Source organism: Brienomyrus brachyistius, chromosome 19 (genome assembly GCF_023856365.1).
Source record: "Brienomyrus brachyistius isolate T26 chromosome 19, BBRACH_0.4, whole genome shotgun sequence".
Lineage (NCBI taxonomy): Eukaryota > Metazoa > Chordata > Actinopteri > Osteoglossiformes > Mormyridae > Brienomyrus > Brienomyrus brachyistius.
In genome coordinates, this window is record NC_064551.1 from 21,092,732 (window position 1) to 21,115,351 (window position 22,620).

The window sequence follows — 22,620 nt, forward strand, 5'->3', positions numbered from 1 at the left end:
TTAAGGTAATGAGCTGCAAGGAAACAACCATATTTTAAAATAGCACAGAGTTTGGGGCTGTAATTAAATGAAAAACAAACAAAAAACAGCTGCAAAAATGGATTGCGATGCAGACCTACTAAGCAACCATCATTGCTAGATTTAATCCAGATTTAGAAATTTCAGTGCACAGTTTAGCGAGAAAAGTATTTTTTTATGTATGAATGACCAAAGACAAAATAAACTTCTATAGAATTAAACACTAACAGTTATTACGTGACAAGGTATTGGATAATGTCACGGGGTAATGATTTGACCTAAACAGCTTTCTGCACTTGAGCATATTCATAGAGTAATTAGGTAAACGTACAAGACAGACTTTATAAAGACAACTGAAATGAATCAGAAGGATCCTCTTGATGTTTTTTTATTGTTGCATTTCTAGCTGTAGGTAATGTACCTGCTGACTGTAAACCCTCCCATACCTCAAGCTGTGTCGCACTTCCCCAAACTTCCCAATAAGATTTGTGAAACAGACAACAAGATTAAAACATTGGGTGTTTAATTCATTTAACACATATGTACAGACAAGTAATGAACATTATGCTTGTGTGTAGCTGTAAAAAAAGCCACAAAAGGTAGTTGATTTTATATTCCAAACTTCAACTGCGTAATTCATTTTAAACAAACTAATTTAAATGCACTATCCAACTGAGGATGACCAAAATGGTACAGTGCATTCAATACAGAAATAGAGAGACACAGAGCTCGTATACTGTGCAAACCACAAATCATAAAGATTGCCACTTGAAAAAACCATGCTCTCTGAAAGGAGCTCTTCCTTCGTTGTAAAGCACATTCCTTTACTTCTGGGTAATGGGAAATGAGTTCTGGTCCATCAGTTCCCCTACTTTCTCTTGAAGAATTTGAACCACTTCTGCTAGAATGAAGACATGCGTGTCATCAAGGTCCTGAATGATGAATTTCTTCCCCAGGGCCGAGGTTTCATCCAAGTATAAGAGGAACTGCTTCATTGCAGGGTCACTGTTTCACAGGGGGAAGGAACAAACTCGCAGTCAGAGCTCCGTCAACATTCTACACAAAAGATGAAGTATTCATTCTACAAAGAGGTTTCTCCCTCCTGCACCCAGGGGAAAGTAGCATTCTGTTGCTCTCTTATCTCAGACTTTCGGCTTCATTTATGATGCTTTACTTGTGACAAGATATTACGCATCTTGTGGGTACGTTGCTATGAGAGACACTATGGAAATTTTCCATTACATAATTAAAAAAAATAATAACACACTAAAAATGGTTCCAGTAGTCTCCTTGGTTGAAACTCTTTTATAAAATCCATATGAGTTTATTTACAAAAAACGATGTTCTTTTGGGTAACGGGAAGCAATTCAAATACTTAAAGAAACAACTACGCTATGATTCTCATAGTTGTTTAAAATCCCTAATTTAGCATGAACGCCGACCAAAACCTAATTTAAACACGTACGTTTTGCAATAATAAATAAGTCAGTATGCTGTACGCACCACTCAACAAGAACTCCTTTTAGAACATTGACCATATTTGGGAATATCTGCACCGGACTGCAGAGAAACGCCGCTTAACTTGCTCCAGCTGAAAACAAAGGTAAAGAAACGAGTAAAATTAGTTAATTGGAAATGAAGACGACAAACAAGATCGCATGGCTAGCATTGAAAGCTACCTACCGAGCCGACAAGCCAGTCAAACACTCTATCGATAAATATCGCGCAGGGCTCGTAACATTAATCTTATACTACTTATGTAGAAACATTTCCTATAACTGTTGCAAAACAAAGCAAGTTAGCCTCATGTAGCTATATAGTATTACCAGACAGTACGGACTATTAACTCGTTAATTTTTAAAATCTCAATTTTTTTTTAACCACTAAACTACAAAGGAATTTCTGTTAACGACACTGTAGAGATAATAAATTATGCGATAGAAATATTATTTACATGCTCAGCTGGCTACCGGCTTGTCATCGAGACCCGCAAGCTGAACCTACGATTAGCATTGTGGGTAGGACGGGTCACATAGAGGGACTAAATGGACCGCGTTTCTTTCGCGTTGGTGGAAAAAAAAAATCATTTTACCCAACAGCCAAGCTATTCATCACGCAATCACATATCCTACTGTCGAACACCCTGACGAGAAATACACGTTTACTTTTGTTGCTCAAAAAAAAACAAAACAAACACAGTTTATTGTGCAATTTCTTATTAGTTAAATCAAACAGGTCAAGACAGGTCAAAGTAATTTTACACAAATACAAAACTGAAAAGTTAGTGCTTATTATACATTAAAATAATGAATTATACAAATTAGTTTAAATCTAAACATACAAAGTACATTTGAGATGGTAAGACGGTACAACGATGGCTCTGTGGATAAAACAAATGGTAGGCGAATCAATGCAAAAGACTCAGCAGCTAGTTAGCTACAGATGGCCTTGCTTGGCACACACATTCACACCTGTGGCCATGCAAGACGCCACACTGCTTACACCCAGCATGTGGCAGTCCAGCGTATCACTGCTAAATGTGATCTTTGAAGTGAATTTGAGCACCATGCTGTCATGAAGTACTCTCCTCATGACAAAAAAAAACAAACACAAAAAGAATGCTAGATCATCTTATTTACACATGAAAATCCACCTCTTTGTAAACATTAAAAGTCATCCTCAGATGTTCAAGAATAAAGCTGCTCATGTGTTAATAACCTAGCAAAATACATTGAAACTATTGTTTTTTTTCCCCATTTTGATTTTTTTCATACACATTTTATCATTCTAAATATTGCTGTGGTCAAGACTGAAAGATCCCCCCCCCATCAGAGTGTACACGGGCAGCGACAGGGAAGCTAGTGGATGACTTTGCTCCCCAGCGTGTCCTCGATGAACTGCACGCTGCGCCTGTACAGGAAGGAATCCTTCTTCTCAGGTTTGCAAATGCTGAGGTGATCCACGTCCATCTTGATGAGGTCACCGATTCCCAGATCTGAAACCAAGTGGGGACGTTAACGAAAACCTCAGAAAGCACACAGATGTCTTTCACTGAGGGACACTGGGTGGCGTGGTGGGTACTGGGCTCCAATGATGTGACAAACAGAGCTGGTAATTGCATGGTGTAAGGAGACTGAAATGGGCCTGTAGCCCCCTTTTAAAACACATGTGAAGACAGTAAACACTCCCTAGTCTGCGGTGAGGCCATGCATCCTATTAGACTAGTATCGGGGTATCCTTTTCCCCCCGAGGGCCAAGTTCCATCAACAACACAAAGCAAAGGTTCACTGGGTCCCATAAAACTTGTCATGGGGAGATTGCTCATGCAGTTATGATTCATATATAGTCATGATTCGGAAGTGGGGGTAATGACCGCAGGGCTAGTACATATAAACGTCACATGGTAGCACACAATGGTCAAACTTTACTTTTAGTCAATGAAGGTTTGTTTTTTTTCTTTTCTTTTAAGTGCTTCATACATAAAATAAGTTTGCTATCGGAATGGTCACATGCAATAATTCTCATAGTCTTGCACGGTATTTTTTAGTACGTACATTTAGATGATAAATTCATTCCTGTGCTTGTTATATAAAATGCTGATTTGGTCACGGGGGGTTGTTTTTTGTGACCTCGCTCCCGTGCCCACATTAAGGATCCAATAGCGTGGGGCTGTTCAAATCACGGTCCCCAAGGTCTGAGCCCTGCCGATATTCCAGCCTTCTGTTACCTGTGAGTCAGATGCGAAGCCTCTGGCCAATCAGAATCAGTAATTATAAATTATAAAAACTACCTGGGAGGACTGAAAACAAGGCCTGGATTTGGATTTGAGGTTCAGATTTGAAGAGCCCTGCAAAAGAGTATCATTCTGGGCCTTTGAGAAAGGCTTAACCCCAGCTGCTCCAGCGACTCCAACCCTGCATTCCTCATTGTACATCGCTTTGGTTACTTTATTAGTTCCAACTGGCTTACTTGCACCCTGCAACCTCCCCAAAAGGGCTCACCTGCTGACTGCACCGGCACTACAACCAGCTTGATCATAGGTCCCAAGGAGGTAGGTAAAGTCTCTGCGAAGCTCAGCACCTTGAAGTCATGCTCCCTGGCCAAGCCAAGGAAGCCGTCATTCAGCTCCTGCAGTGCCGGGGAATCTGAGCGAAGGGCGAACAGACAGGAAGTGATGAGGGACAGTGAAGGCGGGACGGCCCCAAACCTCCCCCGCTAGTCCCCCACTCTAAAACACCCAGGGAACCGAACAGGGTGCCGGGTGACAACAACCCAGAGCATAACACAAGAATGCAGACCTCGGCAGAGCTCTTTGACTTCGATCGAGGGGAAGAGCAGGTACTTGATGTTGACGGAGTACTCGGCTATCAAGGTCCCCCGATGGGGTACGCTGTAGAACATGATACCCTTGGTGTTCTTTATAAGCGGGGCCATGTCAGGGTCCTTGGAGGCATCCAGGAGCATCTTCTTAACCAGAAGACCTGAAACATAAAGCAACATGAATATTTCAGGCACACAAACACACACACCTGTAGTCTAAGCAGGTACAGTAAGCAACATGCGGTGTTACGTTAGCGATGCTCTCCACCCTACCTGGACAGTCAGGGTGACATCAGTCAATGTGCAGACTGAACTTAGGTAAACTGATGTACCATAAATTTCGTTGTTCGGCTAAGCAAGAAATATTTGCTTTTTGAAGTGGGTCCCTGGTATCGTTAAATGGCTTTCGGAATTCTTGTGCTGGAACGCATGTAACTCATGTGTGACATCATTCCCAGTTCCGAGTTCCGACCTCCGAGGTAAATACAATGCAGCATAATGAGACAGGGCTTAAGATCCAAAGCAGACAAATGAGATCAGCATTTAACTCAGAGCGTTCTGTATGCAGATATTGCCGATTCACTCTACTTTCCTCAACAGGACAGCTGAACTGAAATCCTGATGACAACGTGTTTCTTAAGAACAATGTCCATAATACCCCATAATTCCCTATCCCCCCCTTACCTCCCATGCTGTGGGCCACCCAGATCACCGGCTTGTCCCCCACGCCTGCCATCTTCAGCTTGTTCAGGAGCTCATGGCTTCTGTACGCCAAGGACTTCCTGCACGACACAAGCACAGAGAGTGACGCCGTGTAGAGGGGGTGGGGGGAAACGGCCTATTTATGCAAGGTAGCTGTCAGCTAAGAGCGTACAATGAAACAACATGGGGGGGGGGGGGAGAGAATCTGCAGATAAAGTCACAAAAACACAAGTATATGGGAATGGGTGGGGTGGGTGGGGACAGACCTCTGGTTCTCAGCAGGACACTTGGCATTCCAGTCACTCAGATGGGTGTCGTACTCCACGGAGAGGACCCTCAGACTGGGGCAGTCCACAGCTAGCCATGACTGAGGGGGGGGGCGGTGACACACTCATCGTCACAGGCAGTGGAGCAACAATAAAAAAAATGACCCCACGGAGATTTTTCCCATCATCGCACCCCTAGATCGAGTGTCCACCTCTAAACACAAGCTAGTCAACCTACCGTTTACATTTTATTCATTTATCTGGCGCTCTTATCGAAAGTAACTTACAGTAGAGGGAAAGGTTACAATTAGGGTTGCAATATTGGACAATATTCAAATATCGCAATGTGATTTCTGTGAGGTTTATAAAGCAAAAAAGGAACTGTACCCAAAAAAACGATAACCAAACAGAAATTATCTACCAACAGAGTCCGTCAGATGGGCTGGTGGTGTTGCCGTGAGATGAATTTGCACTTGCTTTAGCTCAATACTGTCAAGATTTCCATACAGTGGAAGGCAAATGTCTTTTGGTGATTAGTTCTCGTTCATTTTTCTGCTTTTCATTCACTTTCGTTAAATTTCTGTCAAACGCACTGTCTGTGAATGAATCCAGCAGCATGGACAAGAATGATTATGATCGGCTCAGAGAGCGCGTGCAGAGATCATGCAGAAGGAGTGACAGTAAACCTTAGACTGATTTAACATTTACTAGATAATCTTGAAAAGAAACTGTCATTAAGCTTACAAAGCTTGCTAAGTTTTGTTTCCTATGACAGAGTAAAAATGTTTTAGCGAAACTTAGAGATGATCACTGTTTGGTGAATCTTATAATGAGGATCCCTACCCTGCTTGGAGAATTTTATTGGCAAGATTTCTAAATACCAGACCTGTATTGCAAAGTAACTTTGCTTTTGAAAATACAAAATACATTGGGACAAATGCATATGCACAACACATGATGTTGATATTAATCTCAGACATCACCCCCAGTGACAGAAGTTCACCTTGGGCCAGCACTCAGCATAGAGCTCTCTGTCTCCCGCAGACATGTCCTCCACTTTGAGGTCGCGATCCTTCTGCCGCCACGTCTTGAAGGCGGCTCCCAGGAGGCCATGAATGAAAAGCACGTCTGCCTTCATCGGCTGGCTGTGGAGGGGGGGGCATAGCAGGAAAGACGGCAGCAGGTACGATTGAACTGTATGTATGCGAGATCCCAATAAGCTGAACTAGAAGAGACGATGACAATACAGTTGAACCCGGTTATGTCTCCAGCCTAGGGGTTTGCCAAAAAGCGTTGAGATAACCGATGATCGAGATAACCGAAAACCAATATGGCGGCAATATATTAACATGGGATTGAAATTTCTTTATGTACATGATGTGCGTTAATAAATGAGAATGTACATGCACGGGTTTTTGGTGTTTTTTTTACACAACCATTGAAACACTGTATCATCGACATCTTTGTGCACAGAAAGTTTTTTTCTTTCAGGATCAAAGACAGACTTCTCGTACGTTTGCTTTATCACGTCGGCCTTCCTTTTCCATCCGGAAATGGCGTTTGCTGGAATGCCATGCTGACGACTAAGGTCTGCCAGTTTCGTTCCTTTTTCTAGCTGCAGTATGATTTCATACTGTTTCCCTATTGACTGATTGTCCAGTTTTCTCTTAACACATCCAGACATTTTTTTAAAAGGAACAAAACAGAACAGCTACAGCATGATATCCCTCAGACAAGATCAACAAGAGTGAGTGAACGATCATTTTATTGGTTAGTCCAACGCTAGCATGAACGTAAGCATGAGCCATTCACATCTGGCCACATCCCCCCTCCCCCCCTTTATGGTTTTGATGGGGATTTACCTGGATCGCGTTTCACCGCTGCATTGTTTAGCAAATTTCCATGCGAATGCGATTTGAATACGCGCTAATGTGGCTGTTTAGCACTTGTGATACCTTTTCAAAAGCTGGCGATTAATCACGGGGATCGAGATAACCGATGTTAAGTGGTGATTTTGGCCCTCTTTTGTGCTCGAGATATTAGGGTTCGGCGACATAAAGGAATCAACGTAACCGATGAGAAAATGCTAAGACAAAGAGGGAATTTGGCAGTTCCACTTCAAAAACATCGACTTATTAGGGTTGGCGAGTTAACCGAGGTCGAGATAAGTGGGTTCGACTGTATAAGGAGTAACTGGACCCATTTCACTGAAAAGACTGAAATCCAGGTCTGCCCAGTAAGGCAAAGGCAAGCTAAATAATATGACGTCATGTGACCTGTACCTTGTGCGGCACTGTGGGTGCAGGACATAGATGCCGTCCTCATATTTCTCGGGCATGGTGTCCCGGTCCAGGTTGGCTAGGGCACGGGCCGCGTGTGAGGCCTGCATGACATGTGGTGACTTCAGCATCTCCGCCAGCACGGACAACCAGCCTGTGGAACAACATGGTGGCCACGCCCCCCCACATACCGACAGCCAATCAGACCTGGAGCTGAATCTTCATTTTCCCACATTGCTACAGTATTTCCTGTGATCGTCTTCATCTCTGATCTGCATTTATTGATTGCTTAGGAAAAAAACCCAAGGAGAGTGGAGACAGACGCTGCTGATCCTACCAGACTGCACGATGGCTGTGTGTAGGCTGTCATTCAACGCCAGGTTCCCGATGATGTGCACCACGTTCCTCTTGATCTTCTGCGAGTCGCTGCGGAGTTGGAAGACCCGCTGCAGGAGCTGCAGGCCACCATTGGCCACGATGTGCTCACAGTGGCTCAGGACCTGGTGGAGGAGAGAAGAGCCACCAGATTACCTCACACTAAGTGCTACACTCCACAAATAGAGACTCTAACTTAAAGAAAACCACCATGAAGTGAACAGAAGGACAGCAGAGGAAGCTAAAGCAGCGGATTTTCCTCTCAGCTCAAATGGTCACCATGAGAAGGTCGATCGTGTCACAGAGGTTCTGGAACAAGAATCACAAACAAAATGTTCCCAGTTGAAGCCCCAGGAGGCATCTGTTGTTGCTCCTCCCAGTGTGGTTCCCAACCTCTCTCCTTCGGCTACTAGTGTCTCATAGTCAGGCAAACTCAAACAGTCTCTCCGTAATTTCCAAGAGTCGTTTCAACACCTTCTTTGGCAGTTCCTCTGAGTTCTGTACTGGAGATTGTGCTAAGGCCGGAAGATGTACATTATCCTGAATGAACCTGCTGAGTAGATGTTTCATTTCTAGTCATCCACTCACAAAATGATAACAATTTATAACCCTGGCATAATCTATGTGTAGCTTTTTTTCTCAGAATAAAAATCTCAGTAAAAATCATCTCTCATTTGCTCATGCTGCTATCTCCACTGGTTCTCCCATCATGGCAGACAGAATTCTCCAGAAAGATGAGATGACTCATGGACAATCTAGTGTTGATGCTGATCGGTACCACCTTAGTCTTTTTTCCCCCAAGTATCTGTCAGTCGGTCACCTTACTCACCAATATAGCAGTAGGTTACCCATCACGGATTTGTTCCTTAAACAGCTCCACATGTTACCTGCTGATAACTTCTTGTAGGAATTACCGGCTGGCTAATAGTTTATGATATGCCCATAAAAGCTGCTGATGGTTGAAGGGGCTCTAAGCTCAGAGATGGGGCGTCAGAGGAGGGGGGTATTACCTTGGAGTGCTGTACCAGGGCCTGCAGGCAGAAGAACTCCACCTTCTCAGAGGGCACAGTGGTCAGGCTCTGGGCGTAGGGCAGCCCGTTGCCCCCAAAACACCACAGGCCACCCTGAAACACAGCAACGAGGTCCAGGTCAGGCTGAGTGAGACATACAGTTCGCAAGCTGACGTTTAGGACCTATGGGGCCTGAAGATAATGGCACCGCAGGGGTGGGGAGAAGAACTGATTAATGTCATTAAAGCACAGGTACGTCACATCCATATTCAGAAAGATTGAGAATGTGCCCTGGCACCCCAGGCCTGGGTCAAGGAGACATGATCTAAAGGATCCCCTCACTTAAAGCCTAATGAAGATCCTCTACAAAGTATTAAACACTTGGAACTAAGGTTTCTAAAAATTACTCTCTGCCGTTTCTGCATCCATATACATAGAATTAGAGTCTGGAGAGTGAGTAACTAGGAAGAAATAAAGGCCTGGATGGATGGGGACAGATCCGAATCGAAAGCTCATTGGAATCTTAAAAAGTCAGGAATTCAAACACTAACATGCAGGACACACATGTAACCATGTATGATGCATCACCAATGGGGAGTCTTTCATACTCCAGACAAAGGCCTACGATGTGATCTACTCAGATTTACAGAAGGCCTTTGATATTGTCCCCCACAAACGGCTCTTGCTTAAACTCAAAGCTGCAGGGATTTTAAGAACTGTAGCAGCTTGGATCGAAAACTGGTTAACAGACACGAAGCAGTGAGTAGTTATTAGAGGCACAATGTCACAGTGGGCCTGCGTTCATGATGGGGTACCGCAGGGTTCAATTTTAGGACTACTATTGTTCCTAATTTACAATAGGATGTTGGGTTACATCTCTAGGCAAGTGGAGTTTAAGTGAAGGGAGGTGATGCTACAATTATATAATTCCTTAGTAATTATATAATTAGAGTATAATTTGAATATTGTGTGCAGGTTTGGTCACCATACCTTAAGAAGGACAACGACATGGGGAGAACATGCAAACTCCACACACATTTGACCCAAGCGGAGACCCGAACCTGGGTCCCAGAGGTGTGAGGTGCTAACAGCTAACAGTGCTAACCACTCGTGGCTATAAGTGGAAATTAGTGGGAGAACATTTTAAAATGAATTTGAGGAAGCACTTCTTTACACAGTGTATAGTTAGAGTATGGAATAGTCTTCCTGCTAGTGTAGCGCAAGCTAAAACCCTGGGTTCCTTTAAATCAGAGCTAGATTAGATTTTAACAACTCAGAGCTATTAGTTAAGTTCTCCTCAAACGAGCTTGATGGGCCGAATGGCCTCCTCTCATTTGTAGATATCTTATGTTCTTATGTTCTTAATGTGTCAGCGGGACACCGGTAAACGGGTCATGGTCGATTAAACCCGTGATGGAAAGGGCCGGGGACCTACTCTTTGTGCCGCGAGTGACTGGTTGCTCTCCCTCAGTGCCAGCGAGGTGAAATACTGGACACACTGGTCCACCTCCGACTGTGGTAGGGAGGCAAGCAGCCGCCTCAGGCCATCCTCCAGCGAGACACCCTGGGGGACAGGAAGTAGGAGGGTACTAAATGATGGGCAGGACTGACATGTGTCAATCACTGCCGCCCAACCAATCATAAGGTCAAAAAAGTCACAGATAAACATGGAGACACTCACATCTTCTATGCCGGGGAGCATGGGTGATGGTAAGAAGAAGCGCGGGTCCACATTAGGGGTCCTGGCCAAGCCGATGCTGGTCTGCTGATCGATGGCCTGGGCTGCAGTTCTGTACTGGTAGTCTGTCACACACACACACACATATCTTCGTGGGGACCGTCCATTCATTTCTCTGACAATATCTTTAATCACAACAATGACGACTTTAACCCCTACGCAGCCCTAACCTTAACCATAAGTAACCAAAGGTAATGCCAGAGTTTTGACATTTTTAGTTTTTTCATTGCAGTCACAGATTTTTATAAAATTGAGTTTCTCCTTGTGGGGACCAAAAAGGTGGTCCCCACAGTGTCAAAAGAACAGGATTTTATTACTTTGTGGAAACATTTGGTCCCCACAATGTAATACATACATGACCCACAGACTCACACACATGGACACAGACTTCACCTGCCATTACCCAAGTGGACAGACCTGAAATATCCTCCTGAATCACATGACTATCTGGGCGAGGTCATGACGGCCATATTCGCAACCTCCCTAATGCCTATTATATGTTTTTTTTGTCATCCGATGGTGAAAAGACCCGGGTAGTGCACAGTAATTTATATCAGTGTGCAGAAGCTCATCATAAGGCAAAAAGCAGTGTGTAACAACGGACCTTCATGTAGGTGTGCCAAACATACACAGAGGCGTATAACTGCAAATGCAAACTAAAATGTATACCCAGTGTATGAATGCATAGTGGCACGTTTTACCTGAAGCTAATGTAACTTATTTACACATATTTCCATCTTTGCTAAAAGGTACTAATGTCACTAAGCACCTTTTAATCATGTCTTTAAACACTGTGCCTTCTGCTCTGTGCTACATATACTCTACAGATGTGACTTGCAGTATTACCAAGTGAGGCATGCAGCCGGGGCATCGCCCCCCTGCCTGTGACAGGCAGTACTGCCTCACCTTGCCAATGGCGATGTCCTGCCAGCTCCTGGACCGCCTGCAGCCTGACAGCCCGGTCGCTAGACCGCGCTTTCTTCAACAGCACCCAGAGGGCGCACTCGTGCGGATCCGCGTCCAGCCGGCTCAGGTGCTCTGCCATGGGAACGAACGTGCGCACACCCGCACACGCACACGCGCGCACACACACACACACACACACACACACACACACACACACACACACACCAATTCTAGAAATTTGTACCCAGAAATACTTCTCAACAACAGCATATTTTAACACATACATTTACAAAAGCCCTTCTTTGCAGACAGACCATCGATTTCTACTTTTATTAGTCTTACTCTCTATGCACAGCTAGATATTTCCATAAATAACTCAATTGAACTGAAAGAGATTTCAAATGATATAAAAACACAAACTAGGAGGTTCAAATTTTGGATATTTATTAGTATTATACATTAGCACATGAACAATGCTAAAATAGTATTTTACTATTGATCATGCAAAAAACCTGGCAAGGGTCAAAACACAATCTATCCTGCGAGCTAGTACTATCATATATAAATAAATTAGGCTGTACTGTCAATTACCATCTAATAGGCATGTAACGATGAAACGCGAATTGGTTAGAAATCGATGTAAGTGTATGATGATTTAAACCGGCTGATGTGGAAAATGAATCGCTACTTTAGCAGTACTTCACAGTACACTAACAGAAAGCTGGTGTAACATTACATTTGATTTCACGACGTCAGTTCGACGTCCGACGTCATTGCATGTTCACGTCGACGTCCTACATCTATTTTTATTTTTGACCGAACGCGAGATGCCGAGCGAATTTTAAATTGAGGACACAAAGCCGGTTGGCGCGGTGGCACAGTGGTTAGCGCCTGGGTTTGGTCCCGGGTCCTTTCTGTATGAAGTTCGCACGCTCTCCCCGTTTTCGCCGGGGGTTCAGATTTCCTCCGATGGTCCAAAAGCATGCAGGATAGGTTGATTGGGGAGTTTAAATTGGACCTGTAGTTGTGTCAGTGTGCACGGTGTGTAGACCACTGCCCAGGGTTGATTCCTTTCTGCACCCATTATTGCGGTGATAGGCTCCGCTCCCCTCCACGACCCCAGTTGGGATAAAGCGGTTTCAGAAAATGGATGGATGGACGCAACACCCGATCTTAAATCAGCAGTGTGGCAGCATTTTAGCTTTCCAGTAATCATAAACGAAAACAGCGAGAAAAGCACAGACAAGACAAAAACTGCGTGCAAACACTGTAAAAGACTGATAACATACACAAATAGCACAAAGAACATGCTTCAGCATGTCCACCAGCACCACAGTGAGCTGAGCGAAGGTTATTAAAAGATTATATTTGATTGATTTGGGATTTTTTTAAAAAGAGCATTTTATTCAATTTTAGTTGCACTGTTAAGAAGAGGACACGTTTTGCACAGTTTAGAAAGATAAATAAAGGAATATTTTTTTAATGAATTTGTCTGCAGCTCATTCGGCTAAAAAATCGTGAGAAAATCGTGAACTCAGAATCGTGAATCGTATCGAATCGTGAGTCGAGTGTATCGTTACATCCCTACCATCTAATCTATGCAACGTCAAAATTTCTCTGCCATTTAAGTATATCAGCAGCATATGAGACTATGCGACACTAGAGGGCACCATTTTGGGTTCTTTTGAAGATGTATTTTATAGCTTTTTGGACAGTAACGTGAAACATGTGTCGCTAATTTGGAACGTGCCACCAGCTTACGGAAGAAGGCCAACTTATCTTATTTAAGCTGTGAAATACACAAGCATGTGGCCATAATATGGCAGAAACGGCTTACTGGTGCATCGGAGGCACCGTATTTCTCATGCCACTAGAGGCATCAGCAGAGTAGCACATGTGCACATGGCAACTGAAACTGTGACTGTTGCCAAGGAGACCGTTCCCCTTCCATAGGCCGTGTGTCAGCCGGGGTCGGGAGGAAATGGCAGGGGAAGTGCGGGGCAGGTGTTTCCTGGACCTGCAAATGGGAGCGTGGAGACAAGAGCGGCCCACCCCAGGGCCTGGTCTACACTTTCTAACCCCCTCCACCCAAACTCTCTTCTGTCTCTGTCTGTCCTGACATATACCCCACCGCAGGAGAACAAGCTTTTTTGGTGAAAAGTCGGACCAAGGTTACTTAAATGTCTTTAAGAAACTCCATTTCATTATCAGCTAAACACTAGTATGGCAGGAAGATACCATTTTTAAAACAGATTATACGATCTTTAAATATATTCAAATATTACAAGCTAACACCCAACGCATTCACTGTCATACTTATAGGCTTTAATAAAAAGTATACATATTTTATTTTATATAGCCACTAGGTTTGTTGCAATTCTTATCTATTTTTTACCATTCATGCTGATCAGAGTTGTGGGATGGACTGAACACTATCCAAAGCAGCACAGGGCACAAGGCAGGAGTACACGCTGGGTGGCATGTTGCTGTGTTGCAAAAACGTGGAATTGTGTATTTTGTGTATGTTAACTGTCAAGTGGATGTTAGTGATTCACTCACAACCTTACTCAGATCGGCAGTGAAAAAGTAACATGACCCAGAAAGGTAGAAAAGAAGGTTCTCACCATCCAGGGGTCGGAGAAGAATTTTTGATGACAGTTCAAGGAATCGTCTCGCAGCTTTATGAAGCTCCTTTCTGGCCTTATATGTGAGACCTGAGTCAGAAATGGACAAAAAGTGAGAAATATGAATACAACATCAACGACTAACCAACACCAGCAGTCTGTCATGTGCTCAGGCTAACCGGAGCTCTTTACAAGCCCCAATTTAAATGATAATATTCCTAAAAAAGAATTAAAGTAAACATATTATCCACACAGGTAGCTGCTAGGGTAAATGTAGCTTAAATGTAACATATAAATATGACTTCACCAGAGTTAAGCCACACAAAGAAGGAAAGCTATATACAACTTTCCACCTTGAGAAACTGCACAGTTCATTGGGAGTTTTGGTAAATTATTTTCCACACAATACTGCAGTTGTATACAGTTTTTTAATCCTTCAAAACCCTTGATTAAATGCAATGAAATCCTTTGGTTTTTGGTTCTCAATTTCCCCACTTTTTCAACATCTACATATATACACTATATAGAAGCCTCAGAACTCTGGAAACGTCATCTGGCCACTTGCGGGCTTTTGTGATTTATTTATTTTTTTTTTTAAGGCAGATGCGATATTTCGGTTTCTAGATCATACGGTTACGCAGGAGCAAGCCGGCAACACCTGCAGGGCTTGCAGACACCCCCACCGTGACCGCCGGAAGCGAGGGGGGTTCAACACACACTGAGGGCACCGGCACAGGATGACAGAAGCAGGAACAGAAAGTTAACGTCCAGTGACAAGATACTGAGCGCGTGCAGCTGGGGTTTCCCCGGATTACACACGTCTCCATGTCGGGAGAGACACTCATAAAAAACATCTACCTTCAACTGCACTATATAAAACCATCATATGGTTAAAAGGATCTTGTCACAATACTGAATATTATTAGGCTATAACAGGCAACACTTATGAAATGTCAGCACACTGCAGATTTGTCATTTTGCATTGTTTATTATTTTCTGTTATTCTCCCCATGTTAGCGGGCAGTGGTGGCTTAATTAATGGTTAGAGGAAACGCTCTGGTTCGAATCCCCGACCAGCAAGGCACCATTGAGGTACCCTGAGCAAGGTACTGCCCCTAAGCACTGCTCCCCAGGTACTGAATTGTCGTAATGTCACCTATGGGTTAAATGCAGAGGACATATTTTGTCGTTGTGTGTGCTGTGGTGTCAACACTGATCACTAAATTCAATTACTGTCTCATGCTGCTACGTACTGAAGTTACTATGAACTGACAATAAAATAATGAATCTCAGTTGGCCATAGAGTGTGTATACATATATTTCAACATAAAAAACAGTGACGTCAATGAAATTCAAAGTTATGTTAAGTAGGACGTTTCCACTCCTGTCTTACTTTCCACAGGCATTCACGTGCCTCACGTCCCATGTATCTAACCAGGTTAAGAAAAAACGTCACCTGTCGCGAGCCCTTCCTGGTCCTTCAAGGGCGGAGCGCTCAGGTAGATATACGATTTGTGCTTCTCTTGCAGTATCGCCTGGGTGTCAATGGAGATGGCTTTGCTTAAAGCAACCAATTCATAGGTGATGAAAACACAGCCCCTGAAACATGCAAACACAGACCAAACACTGAACCGGCTTCTCATTATTGTCCAGACAGAATTTCCTGGGTTTTATTTAAACAGGCGAAAGGCTTCAGCGTCAGAGCTGCTGCACATTGCAATATGGTCGTACTTCATCCTCTTATGTTGAAAACTGATGTATTTTCCCCGACCGGGCATTAAACAACAGAGTATCAGAGTCATTCGTGTCCGCTGGCCTGTCATTCGTGACTCACCCGAGAACTACCGTGCCTGTCACCTTCGCAATTTTCCCTGGAAGCAAGACAGGAAAAAGAGAATCTCCATATTCATGTGGATGTTTTGGTAGAACTGAGGTAAATGCCAGAAGTTGCCATAAAACCCGGCTCCTGCACGCACCCTCCCCTTAACTTACTAATGTCCTTCCACAGTAATGCCTTCTTCACGTTCGGACCAGCTGTACTTAACCTCCTGCAGCGGATCATGCAAAGTGCTGCCGAAGCCATCCTTTATTAAACGAGATCGAGTTAGAAAAGGGAGCGAAACGGCAGTACAAATAAAACCGAGCTCTTTTGGTGCGTCGACACCCACCTTCATTTGGTTTTGTTAGCACCTATTCAGCTGCATAGCACTAGGAAATGTAAAACTGAAGAGCCGAGCAAATTGCACGACAGATTAATGCAACACATGCAAGGCGGACACCATTTCGATTTTACAAGACATTACGCTATCTGTAGGGCATATCTACATGTAACTGTATTTTCATCCAGGCATGTCAATAAACAAAAGCGATCAACTGACACTACCTTCTCATTTTACCCAGAACTGTCAGGGGTGGAAATGAAAACATTGCACTCCGTGTCTCGCGAAATGAACGTCACTGGCACAAGTATCTCGCGTACGTCATAGCGCGCCTTTAAATTAATCACAGGCACCGCCCTGTCCCAATGAACCTGCGCAAAAATATCAGCCTGTATTAAAAATAAAACTATAATACACAGCGAAAATTTACACGGTATATGTTTACCTTTATTAAATTTGATACTGGTTATGTATTTATCGATGGAATAATATTGCTTTAGTGTGTGTCCAAGTGAAAGTTTTCTGAGAGCTGTAATTTTGTTTTTGTGCACTATATAAGTTCTTCCTGTGGATGTCTTTTTGACATTTGTCTGCCCAGATTTCCTTGTGGACTCCATGACGGCACATTTCCAAGGGAAGAGAGAAATAGTGACAGTAGACAGCTGCAAAAATGAAAAGTGTATCCAGGGTTGCAAGCATAGAACTATATTGACTTGGTCAAAATGTGTGGGATCATTCCTTTGGTTGTCTGCAGTGTCAGCAGCCTGCTGTAACCCCCTGCAAAGTCATAGTGTAATGATTTCTTGTAGGACTTGTGGACTCGCAACTATGAGACATTTAAACTAATGCTTAAATGTTTAAGTCTGGAAACCACAATGAGTGTGCCTGTACAACAATGTTTTCTAATCCGTTCCTTGGGGGACTTACAGTTGGTCCATGTTTTTGCTCCCTAACAGCTGCCAGGGGAGCAAAAATGTGGACTATCTGGCAGGGATCTAGGAGGGAGCAAAAACATGGACCTGAGGACTGGATTGGGAAATGTAACATTGCTGTACAGGAACACAAATCACAAAGAAACAAAGTTTTTTGAATAAAAGCTTTATTTTATTCATACAGCAACTTACATTATGAATCGGGTTTAATCGAACCACAGCTCAGGGAATCCAATATAATGCTTAAGTGCAAGGCTCGTTGCTTAAATAAGTATACATTTGAATGGATAATTATCCTAATGCATCAGTAAAACATTCTGTATGTGGAAAACATATTTCACAGTTGGAGTTGTCTCACTGGACTGTGCACCAATGGCATGGTGTATTGTCAGTCATATGAAAATACAAATTGAGGCGAGGCTCCATGTGTAAATGCAGCGTATAAAATAGAACCCACATAACAACACAGGGTTTTCCCCTGTTTAATCAAGTGTAAGTCAAATGTTTTCCATTGCACAGGCTTGGGAAGCCTTTCAGGTGCGTGACTCCTGGAAGGCCCGGATGACATTGTTATACACAGGGAGTGATGTCTGTGTCATGTGCAGCCTCCGGGGGCTGCTGCTAGGCCAGAAGGAGTTCTGCTGGGGAGGCGTGCAGTTGTGCGCTGCGGTGGGTGAGGTGTGGCCGCTCTGTTGCACCTCGTTGGTGCTTGGGACACACTGCTGCAGTGGGTGGAAGGTGGAGGCGTGGAAACTGGGCTTACGCCCCAGCGGGTCGGCCTGCTCAAGTGAGGTCTGCCGGTGGAAGCTGAAGGCAGCACCGGCCAGGCTGTTGTTGCTGCGGCGGTCGTAGCCGCTGGTGCGGGCGAAGGCAGGCCTGCTGTGCAGGACGTTGTGGCCCAGGGAACGGGACTGGCGAGCCGGTCTGCGGGTGATGCGGACCGATGCCCTACGTCGGGACATCCAGGTCATAAAGACATAGATCAGGGCCCCGAGCAAGAAGCCAATCAGTATGGACAGGCAGAAGGCCAGGATCAGCTTGTCTGCAAGAAGAAAAGTGGAACATTAAACCTATGTGGTTTAGACATCAGGGCCAGCCCTTAACCTGAACACTGAATCCTACTTGCTATGCTAACAGCACTAACTAACAGCTTGAAAATCCACAGGCAGCCATGCTACATTTTTGCCGTATGTTTCTGTATCAAGCAATCTGTTTTACGACAGGCCTCGAAGCCACACTGTTAGACAGCTGCTGAGGGCCCCACACCCTCCCAACAGATAGCCTGGTACTACAATGAGTACCCACACCCTCCAACGGACAGCCTGGTACTACAATGAGTACCCACACCCTCCAACAGACAGCCTGGTACTACAATGAGTACCCACACCCTACAACGGACAGCCTGGTACTACAATGAGTACCCACACCCTCCAACGGACAGCCTGGCACTACACTGAGTATCCACACCCTCCAATGGACAGCCTGGTACTAAAATGGGTACCCACACCCTCCAACAGATTGCCTGGTACTACAATGGGTACCCACACCCTCCAATGGACAGTCTGGTACTACACTGAGTATCCACACCCTCCAACGGACAGCCTGGTACTACAATGAGTACCCACACCCTCCAACGGATTGCCTGGTACTACAATGGGTACCCACACCCTCCAACGGACAGCCTGGTATTACAATGAGTACCCACACCCTCCAACGGATTGCCTGGTACTACAATGGGTACCCACACCCTCCAACGGACAGCCTGGTACTACAATGAGTACCCACACCCTCCAACGGACAGCCTGGTACTACATTGAGTATCCACACTCTCCAACGGACAGCCTGGTACTACAATGAGTACCCACATCCTCCAACGGACAGCCTGGTACTACAATGAGTACCCACACCCTCCAACGGATAGCCTGGTACTACAATGAGTACCCACACCCTCCAACGGACAGCCTGGTACTACAATGGGTACCCAGATCCTCTAATGGACAGCATGGTACTACAATGAGTATCCACACCCTCCAACGGACAGCCTAGTACTACACTGCGTACCCACACCCTCCAATAGATAGCCTGGTATTACAATGAGTACCCACACCCTCCAACGGACAGCCTGGTACTACAGTGGGTACCCAGATCCACTAATGGACAGCATGGTACTACAATGAGTATCCACACCCTCCAACGGACAGCCTAGTACTACACTGCGTACCCATACCCTCCAATAGATAGCCTGGTATTACAATGAGTACGCACACCCTGCAACAGATAACCTGGTACTACAATGAGTACCCACACCCTCCAACGGACAGCCTGGTACTACAGTGGGTACCCAGATCCACTAATGGACAGCATGGTACTACAATGAGTATCCACACCCTCCAACGGACAGCCTAGTACTACACTGCGTACCCATACCCTCCAATAGATAGCCTGGTATTACAATGAGTACGCACACCCTGCAACAGATAACCTGGTACTACAATGAGTACCCACACCCTGCAACGGACAGCCTGGTACTACAATGAGTACCCAGATCCTTCAACGGACAGCCTGGTACTACAATGAGTATCCACACCCTGCAACGGACAGCCTTGTACTACAATGAGTACCCAGATCCTCCACCGGACAGCCTGGTACCATAATGAGTACCTAGATCCTCCAACTGATAGCCTGGTACTATACTGATTACCCAGATCCTCCAACGGACAGCCTGATACTACAATGAGTACCCACACCCTCCAACAGACAGCCTGGTACTACACTGAAGACCCACACCATGAAACAGACATTCTAGTACTGTTCTGATTATCCACACACTTAGATAGAGATCCTCGTACTACATTGAGGAGCCACACTGAGGACCTACCCTTAACTTGGTACTGCACCAAGGGCCCACACCATCAAACAGCCTAAACACTGCAGATGGACACTTGCAAACAGAGTGTGGCATAATTTTCCCTGGGAAAAAGTTTGAGGTCAGTCACAGTCTGGTACAAAATGGTTACTTAAATTCATGGCCTGGCATCATCTGAAATCATCAGTTCTCTGTAATGAGTTTGTTTAATGACAATCAACTGATTTGGACTAACTTCCTGAAAATTTTGCAATTAGTAATTGCATGTATGGTGTGTGTGTGTGTGTGTGTGTGTGTGTGTGTGTGTGTTCCTCTTAGAAAACCTGACCAAAAAATAGAAAAACAAAAACAAAGTGTTTCAAATGATGCAATGAGAAAACAGCGATGAACGTGCAATTGACTGAAAATAGGCTGCAATCTGCAAATCTCAGCACAGGATGCACAACGTCCTCAAAAATATCATGGTGTCATGCATCAATCAGAAATACTGATTATACCACTAATGCTCGAAACCTACTGAGCTACCATGAATAACTCAAACATGCTGTTATTGTGAACAACTTGAAAATACAGGACTATCATAACCAACATGCTATCATGAAAACCTGACATTAAAGTGAATACATTTATGAAAGCTAATTAAAGAAAAGGTATTCTTTTGAAAATATGCCCATTTGAAAACAATTTAAATTTTATAGAATATAGGCAGGTTGATGTCCGCAGACATCTCGACCAGGATAACCCCGTCTGGTGTAGAGCAGCTGGAAAGGCTTACCGACAAAGGGTGATTTCAGAAAGTCCCACTGGAAGTCCGTCTGATTCTGAGCCATTATTCCTGCAGGGATGCGGACGGAGCAGGACGGAGCAGGATTCACATGGAGGCTCCCGCCATCGCTCACAGGACAGCAAGCACACAAAGAGCCCCTTTCCAGGGCAGGCTGCTGTGTTTGTGTTTCGGGAAGCGGAAACGTTGCCATCACGTTTCCTGCTTTTTCCACTTAATTTAGCAAGCGGCCAGCTTATCAGTGCGGAGCAGGAATCCTGGGATACGTCACCGCTTCCTCTCCCAACGCTTCCTCGGGCCTCGGCTATCAGGAACAATGTGGCCCCCGGCTTCGTCACCGGTGGCTGTGGGCCGTCCACCGTTGGGAAGATAAACATGCTGGCAACTCTTTCCTTCTGCTGTCGTGTCACACAGGATTTTTCACTTGGGGTCACCAGGAGAAGCGTGGCAGATGGCACCAGATGACAGGTGACACAGGAACTGACTGTGCCCTGACAAAACACACACACACACAAATATTCAGTTGGGTAAGGGTTAATATACACAGTTACCTTTATACTAGACCAGGGATATTCAAATCATGCACCTTATGGTCCAAGCACTGCTGATTTTCCAGCCTTCCTTTATCTGTGGTGTGAAGCCTCTGGCCAATCAGAATGAGTAATTATTAAACTAACTTACCTGGGAGAGCTGCAAATAAGACCTGGATTTGGAATTGAGGTCCAGATTTGTAGAGCCCGGGCCTCAAACAACTCTAAACCTATAGCTAAGGATACAGGCAGGCCTAACCAACTGCATGTCAACTAGGCGGCTGCTTAGGGCCTGGTGGCCACTAGGTGGCCTCCCATCTTGTAGCCTGTCAGGATGGGAAGGGAGATGATAAATGACAAATAGGTTAATCAAATTCTGCTTAGGGCCCCGAAAATGGTCAGGCTGGCCAGGGGGGTGGGGGGTGGAGTCACAGGGACTACATGTTCCCCTCAGTGTGCAGAAGTACATGCATGTAGGTGGGGTGGGGACAGCTGGAGGTGAAGTTCATCACAGCCCGCTCCAAGGACACCGCCTTTACCGTCCTTGCTTGGCCATTGCAGTGAAAACAGCAGTGATAACCGCGTTTGGCGAGCTGACATTCTTTCCAGAGGCGGGACAGGGTACGGCCTTGGCCGGGACTTCCCACCATTGTGGCGCTCGTAGAAGGTCCAGGCCAAGAACAGATCCCCGCCCCAGGCTCATGTGCCTGGGGTGTCACTAGGCGCTGGACACTGAGGATGCGTCTGGGTCTGCTGCAGGTAGCACCCCATCATTAGGAGCCAGAACTTCATGTCTTTGTGTAGACATCGCTGGACCTAAAATCATTCCAGGGTGACAACAGGGCAAAATACATTCTCCTACTAAACAGATACTGAGAAATGCAAGTCAGACATCCAAACACAAGCAATTTCTTATACATTAATCCTGTATTGTTATGTTATGGTTCTCTTTGTGTCATGACCCGCTCGTCCGATGCTCCCGTGTGCCACGCCCCCTCAGCTACCCCGTGTGGCCACGCCCCCTCATCTACCCCGTGTGGCCACGCCCCTCAGCTACCCCGTGTGGTCACACCCCCTCATCCACCCATGTGGCCACCCCCCCTCATCTACC

The 22,620-nt window shown here is 45.0% G+C and overlaps 3 protein-coding genes and 1 long non-coding RNA gene across 8 annotated transcripts; all 4 read right to left on the reverse strand.

Annotated features, from left to right (window-relative positions):
• Nucleotides 1–524: 524 nt before the first annotated feature.
• gtf2h5 (general transcription factor IIH, polypeptide 5) lies at nt 525–2,188 on the reverse strand. Of its 4 annotated transcripts, none has more exons than XM_048985643.1 (3): nt 2,111–2,188; nt 1,522–1,609; nt 525–1,023 (listed from the first exon to the last, which is right to left on the reverse strand). In XM_048985643.1, the coding sequence occupies exons 2-3, from the start codon at nt 1,554–1,556 to the stop codon at nt 843–845; spliced, it is 216 nt and encodes a 71-aa protein (XP_048841600.1). In that variant the 5' UTR covers nt 1,557–1,609; nt 2,111–2,188; the 3' UTR covers nt 525–842. The 4 variants fall into 4 exon arrangements, with proteins under 4 accessions (XP_048841600.1, XP_048841598.1, XP_048841602.1 ...); XM_048985641.1 differs by having other exon boundaries at nt 1,973–2,111; XM_048985645.1 differs by lacking the exon at nt 2,111–2,188 and adding an exon at nt 2,023–2,070.
• A 29-nt stretch (nt 2,189–2,217) lies between these two features.
• On the reverse strand, nt 2,218–16,698 carry serac1 (serine active site containing 1). Of its 2 annotated transcripts, XM_048985639.1 has the most exons (18): nt 16,622–16,698; nt 16,407–16,461; nt 16,231–16,322; nt 16,073–16,109; nt 15,695–15,837; nt 14,239–14,328; nt 11,615–11,746; nt 10,652–10,773; nt 10,406–10,534; nt 8,971–9,084; nt 7,923–8,085; nt 7,589–7,739; nt 6,310–6,451; nt 5,307–5,407; nt 5,023–5,120; nt 4,317–4,499; nt 4,020–4,163; nt 2,218–3,013 (listed from the first exon to the last, which is right to left on the reverse strand). In XM_048985639.1, the coding sequence occupies exons 3-18, from the start codon at nt 16,319–16,321 to the stop codon at nt 2,877–2,879; spliced, it is 1,977 nt and encodes a 658-aa protein (XP_048841596.1). In that variant the 5' UTR covers nt 16,322; nt 16,407–16,461; nt 16,622–16,698; the 3' UTR covers nt 2,218–2,876. The 2 variants fall into 2 exon arrangements, with proteins under 2 accessions (XP_048841596.1, XP_048841597.1); XM_048985640.1 differs by having other exon boundaries at nt 15,695–15,773; nt 16,096–16,109; nt 16,407–16,686.
• Nucleotides 16,699–17,485: 787 nt separating this feature from the next.
• On the reverse strand, nt 17,486–21,134 carry myct1a (myc target 1a). Its single transcript, XM_048986539.1, has 2 exons — nt 20,971–21,134; nt 17,486–18,371 (listed from the first exon to the last, which is right to left on the reverse strand). Exons 1-2 carry the CDS (start codon nt 21,023–21,025, stop codon nt 17,863–17,865), a joined length of 564 nt encoding a protein of 187 aa, XP_048842496.1. The 5' UTR covers nt 21,026–21,134; the 3' UTR covers nt 17,486–17,862.
• LOC125715224 (uncharacterized) lies at nt 19,158–20,964 on the reverse strand. Its single transcript, XR_007383971.1, has 3 exons — nt 20,031–20,964; nt 19,612–19,990; nt 19,158–19,291 (listed from the first exon to the last, which is right to left on the reverse strand). It is a non-coding gene; the product is annotated as an uncharacterized LOC125715224 (long non-coding RNA).
• Nucleotides 21,135–22,620: the final 1,486 nt, after the last annotated feature.